The 5368-nt window shown below is 58.0% G+C and overlaps 1 protein-coding gene across 1 annotated transcript; it reads right to left on the bottom strand.

The window, feature by feature from the left end:
- Positions 1-479: 479 nt before the first annotated feature.
- Positions 480-3319, bottom strand: PITX1 (paired-like homeodomain 1). The gene is made up of 3 exons (XM_012651301.1): positions 3277-3319; positions 3003-3235; positions 480-1022 (listed from the first exon to the last, which is right to left on the bottom strand). Exons 1-3 carry the CDS (start codon positions 3317-3319, stop codon positions 480-482), a joined length of 819 nt encoding a protein of 272 aa, XP_012506755.1.
- Positions 3320-5368: the final 2049 nt, after the last annotated feature.

The raw sequence follows: 5368 nt of genomic DNA, 5'->3' as shown, positions 1-5368 counted from the left end.
GCTAGGGTGCGCTCGGCCCGGGCCCAGCTCGGAGAGGCGTCTTGGGTCGTGCGGGACGGAGGAATCCCGGCTCGTCTGGGTTCCGCACGTCCAGTTCGCACAGGCGCGGCCACTCAGTCCGGGTCCAGCGCGGCGGGGACGCGGGCTACGAGGGCGTCCTCGCCGGGCCGCCGGGCCTCGGCGCTCGCTTCCCGGGCCGAGTCCCCTGCGCGGAGCGGGCCGCCGGGGCCCGTGGGAACACACACACGCCACCCGCGCCATCCCGAGGGAAATTGCAACTCATCCGTTATTTCGCGGCACTTTTCTCCGACGTCTTTTTACTTTCTTTTTTTCGTTTTGGAGGGCTAAGTGGGGTCCGGAAAAGCAAACACAAAACCAACCCGGAGGTGGGAGTGGGAGGCGGCGGCCCCGCGCGCGTCCTCCGCGCCCGCCCCGCCCGGCGCCTGCCGGCCGCCGGCCCCCGCGGCGCGGCGGGGCGGTCAGCTGTTGTACTGGCACGCGTTGAGCCCCGAGGCCGGGCCCTGCAGGCCGCCGTAGCCGAACGACGAGTGCTGCTTGGACTTGAGCCGCAGGCTGGCCAGGCTCGAGTTGCACGTGTCCCGGTAGACGCTGTAGGGCGAGGCGGGGGTGCCGTACGGGCAGGCGCCCGGGGACATGGCCGAGTTGAGCGAGGAGCCGGTGAGGTTGTTGATGTTGTTGAGGCCCGAGTTGGGCATGCCGGGCACGGCGCCCGGGCCCATGCTGGACGGCATGGTCATGGAGGAGATGGAGCTGGGCGCCGAGAACATGGACTGCGAAGACAGCGGGCTCATGGAGTTGAAGAAGGTGAAGCTCTTGGTGGAGAGCGGCGCTGGCGCCAGGCTCTTGGCAGCCCAGTTGTTGTAGGAGTAGCCGGCGGCGTACACGTCCTCATAGGGCTGCACCAAGCCGCTGAACTGCGGCACGTAGCCGCCCTTGCACAGGTCCAGCTGCTGGTTGCGCTCGCGCTTCCGCCACTTGGCTCGCCGGTTCTTGAACCAGACCTGGGGGAGGAGGCGCGAGAAGGGGTCAGGGCTGCGAGGGCGGGAAGGTCCCCCACCCGCACTCCCCGCCACCCCGCGCCCTCCGCCTGCTCTCCGATGTCGTTTCTGTTCTGCGGAGACCGATATTTCCGCTCCTGCCTTCTCTCCATAATGGTTGCTTTCCTGCCCCCCGGAAATGTTAGTTTTTCCCCCCTTTTCCCCATCTTTATCGTCTTCCCCAAATTAAGTCCATTTTCGTCGCCTAATACGGATTCTCTTTTATTTTAACAAATATTCGTTTTCTTTCTTCCCCTCTCAGCCAGTCCACATTTCTGCCTTCCCCGCCAAACGGGTTCCTACCTATCCGCTAAATATTCCATCCCTTTTCTTCTCCCCCAAATACAAAAGGTATTTTCGTTCCCCTTCGGACTCCCCCGATTCTTCGACCTATTTCATCGCTCAGTCTGTTTTCATCTTTATTGGCAATATTTGATATTTTCATTTCTGCTCCAAATATTTATTTTCGTTTGGTCCACCCCAATATCTGAACCTCTTTCTTCTCGCTCAGTCTGTTTTTTTCTCTGTCCCCCAGTTTTGATCCCTTTGATTCCTCCCCGAATATTTATTCTTTCTTTCCAAATATCTGACCTTCTCTGTTTTCTGTAAGCAGTTTATTCTTTCTTTTTCCCAAATACTTGATCCTTTTGCTTTTCTCTTAAATATTGAATTTCTTTCCTGCCATCTAAATATATGCCAAACATGTTTCTCCACAAATATTCAATTTTCTTTTGGTTCTTACTAGTTTCTAATCTCCCCCCAGATTTGGTAAAAAACTTTTTTTTTCCCCCAGCCTCCAAGTCTTCCCCGGTCCTCACCTGTCTGCCCACCACATGCCTCCCGCACTCCCGGACCCTTCTCCAGCCCTGAGCTCAGTTTCCTGAGCTGGTTTTCAGGGCCCCTGCATCTCAGCTTCCCCAGTCCCCAGCACTGACACTGCCTGATGCCACCCCACCCACCCCTGCCACCGTAAACCTGCGCAGGATTAGTGAGTTCAGGATTACTGAGTACTGTGTCTCCACTCCAAGTCCCACTGGCTGGCCAGCCTGACTGGGGAGGGGAGAGGGCTGGGGTTACGGTAGGGAGTCTGTGGGCCAGGTGGGACGTTGTTCTGGCTTGGGAGGTGCGCCCAATATTTGATTAAATATCCATGCACCCAGGGAAGAAATGATTCTCTCGCTGCTCTGGCAGGAAAGACTTGCATTTACTGGAACCCAAACGGGTGAGCGGAGGGAGAATGCAGTCTAGTCTTCAGTTTGAGACCTTACATCTCAAAAGGGTCTGGGAAGGCCACTTGGCCACCAGAGGCACCCCCCACCTCACCTGACCCAAGACCTACAAGGAAAGGTCATTAGGCAAGGGGTCTAGCTACCGACTGGCTGAAGGGTTAGGGAAGGTGGAGAATATCTTGAGATTTTGGAGAAGCTGGTTGCGGGTTAGGACCGCAGCTCCAGGAAGTTTTGAGAGCCCTAAACCCAAGCACCTTTCCGGCTTCTCCGAGGCAGCCAGGCAGGACCTGCCTTTCCCTTTCGTTTTCGACACAAGTCCAGCAGGTCCCGAGGTCCCCAGCGGCAGGGAATCCTCTGCCTAGTCTCTGGCCCCGGGTATCCCGCTAACATCTGAGTGGGTCCTGAGCCCTACAGGGAATGGGAGAGTCCCCTGGAGTCACAGGTCTTTGGGCTGGGTCTATCGCAGAGCCCGTGGCCAGGTAGGATGCGGGTCAGAGCGGTTGGAGGCGGAGCAGCCGAGGGGCGCTAGCGGCCTAGGGGCCTGGCGGACTCTAGGTGGGCCAAGGCCTCAGGTGGGGGTCTCCGGAGGAGGGAGGGAGCAGATCTGAGTGGTGGGAGAGCGAAAGCGAGTAAGGCCTAAGCTTTCACGGGCAGCTGCAGAAGCGGCCGGGCAGCCCTCTGCGCGGGTCCCCTTAGGCGCGCGCCTTGTGCTCACCCGCACGCGCGGCTCGGTGAGGTTGGTCCACACGGCGATCTCCTCCCTCATGCTCATGTCGGGGTAGCGGTTCCTCTGGAACGTGGCCTCCAGCTCTTGCAACTGCTGGCTTGTGAAGTGCGTACGTTGCCGCCGCTGCTTCTTCTTCTTGGCTGGGTCCTCCGCACCGCCGCAGCCCGCGCCGCCCGTGCCACTGTCCTCGGGCCCCTTGGGTTCCCCGCCGCGCTCCTTCTCTGCAGCAGGCAGTACGGGGCGCGGGTCACCTCGGGCTTACGCCCTGTTGCACCCCGTCCCGGCTCCACCGAAGCGCTCGCCATCGGCGCAGGCGGCCCTCCCTCCCTCCAGGGGCCCTGGGAATTGTCCCCATTGGAAAGAGCCCGCCGGGCGCCGGTCATCTCTAGTCTGGCGTGCGGCGGAGAAGAACCCCGGAGCCGTGGGCCTGGGTTCCTGGCTGGGCCGGGCCTGCTCCCGCAGCTCGGCTCAGGCTCCGGCCCTGCTACCTCTGTTACCCGCAAATGTATGCTTGTTTTTGCAGGCTCTTGAGGGTGGGGTCGGTCTAAATCTGCAAGGGTCTCTGCTTTTCTGAACTGGAATCAGATTTTTCCAGCCCGAAGCGCCTCCACTTTCTTCTCCCCAGGGCTGTGTGGGATCCCCCACTGGGCAGGCAAAACGCAGCCGGTTCTCGGCCTTACTTCCAGGCCTCCAGTCCCAAGGCCTAGAAACCCTCTCCAACTGCAGCCCAGACAGACAGACTCTGTCTAGGTGACCTCAGGCTTTAGCCTCCCTCTCTTTGAAGCTACACAAAACACATGCAGTCATAGAAACATTGAAACATAAAGGAAAAGAATTTTAAAACAAAACACAGAAGCCCAGAAAAGCTCACAGCCCTCTGCCTAAGAACACTGGGGGGCTGGGAGGGTCACAAATTCTCAAAAATAGGCAGGTAGAAACACAGAGCAAATGTAAATTAAGAAGCCAGAAACCTTCGTGCAAACACACCCTTAACTAAATACAGAGCTCTACGTGCATAAACTCCAGGCAGACAGAGGCATTTATTTCTCTGGGATCAAAAAAAAAAAATCAATGTACAGTTGTAGATAGATTTTTAACCCCTTCCCAATAGCACCCTTGTAGAGATCATTTTTAAATCCCAGAGCAATGCAACATTACAGTTAGATAATTTAAATTCCCCAAATAACACCACCGTAAATGGATTTTGAGAAAATCCCGGAGAAATGCGCCATTTTGGATTGACTTTTAAAATCTCCCGAAGAATGATGTTGCGTGTAGATATTTTAAATTCCAGAGAAATACACTTAGTATATTCTTTCAAATTCGAAAAATCCAGTTAGAATAGTTAATTCATCTGCATAGGTTTGGTTTAAAAAATCAATCTACAGTTATATATTTCTCTAGGTTTTAAAAATAACCGACCAAAGACCACACTTAAAACTTTTGAAAACAAAAGTGTAGTTCACCGTTGATTGTTTTTTAACCAAGCACACAGAACCTCTCCGAGAAAGTCACGTAGGGATGCAAAACAGAAACAAACAGAGATTAAAAAGGCAGAAGCACTCGGCGGTGGATTAAGAAATGAACGCAGAGGAGGCGCCCACGCCGCGGGAGCCGGGAGCCCCGAGCCGGCTGCGATGCCCAGTCTGGACCGCGAGCGCGGGAGCCGCTCCGAGACCCGGACGGCCGGGCCGGGCCGGGCCGGGCGGGATTCGTCGCGCCACTGCCCCCACCGCCGGCCCAGCTCGCGGCTGGGCGAAAGCTCGGGCCGGACAAAAAGGAAGCTCAGAGGGAGACGTGCCCGAGCCGAGTCGGGGCCCTGGCTGGGCGGCCTGGCGACTGCAGGCTCTGGCCATGCATGTGGGCCGGGACCCCTGGATCGGGGTTCGGCTTCCGGCCGGCCGTGCCCGGAGTCCGCCCGCGCCCCTTGGCCCGCTCGCCCTCTCTGTCCTCCGTGTCTCCCTTTTACTCGGTGTTTTCTCCCCCCAGCCCAGCTTGCTCTTGCCTCCCGCCCCTTCGCTTCAGTTTCTCCCGCTCAGTCTGTCGCCCACTGTCAGGGCGTCTGCCCCTCTCTCCGCCTCTCTGGCGCTTCCTCTCGCCCGTCACCCCCATTCCCTGCTCGCTCGAGCTGCTTCTCTGCGCCCAGTCGTGCAAACCCCACTTTTCCCGCGTTCTGTGCTCCCGCTCGAGAGGGGCTGTCAGTCCCACCCCCAGTTGTAGGCTCGCACGTCGGCCCGTCTCTGGGCGGGAGGGGACCGCGTGGAAGTGCCTCCGTGTGTGCGCATGAATTTCCGCGTTCACCGCCAGGTCAAGAACGGGAAAGAGAAAGCTCCCGACGCTCTTGGGGCGGAGAG

Source organism: Propithecus coquereli, unplaced genomic scaffold, assembly GCF_000956105.1.
Source record: "Propithecus coquereli isolate 6110/MARCELLA unplaced genomic scaffold, Pcoq_1.0 Scaffold353, whole genome shotgun sequence".
Classification (NCBI taxonomy): Eukaryota; Metazoa; Chordata; class Mammalia; order Primates; family Indriidae; genus Propithecus; species Propithecus coquereli.
This window is presented reverse-complemented; position numbering and strand designations above follow the sequence as displayed.

Excerpts from the sequence above, each read along its gene's own strand:
- PITX1 (XM_012651301.1), bottom strand. The coding sequence starts at position 3,319 with ATGGCGAGCGCTTCGGTGGAGCCGGGACGGGGTGCAACAGGGC. Across the intron at positions 3,236-3,276 it reads GGGACGGGGTGCAACAGGGC|AGAAGGAGCGCGGCGGGGAA; the intron begins GTAAGCCCGAGG and ends TGCCTGCTGCAG. Across the intron at positions 1,023-3,002 it reads TCACCGAGCCGCGCGTGCGG|GTCTGGTTCAAGAACCGGCG; the intron begins GTGAGCACAAGG and ends CTCCTCCCCCAG.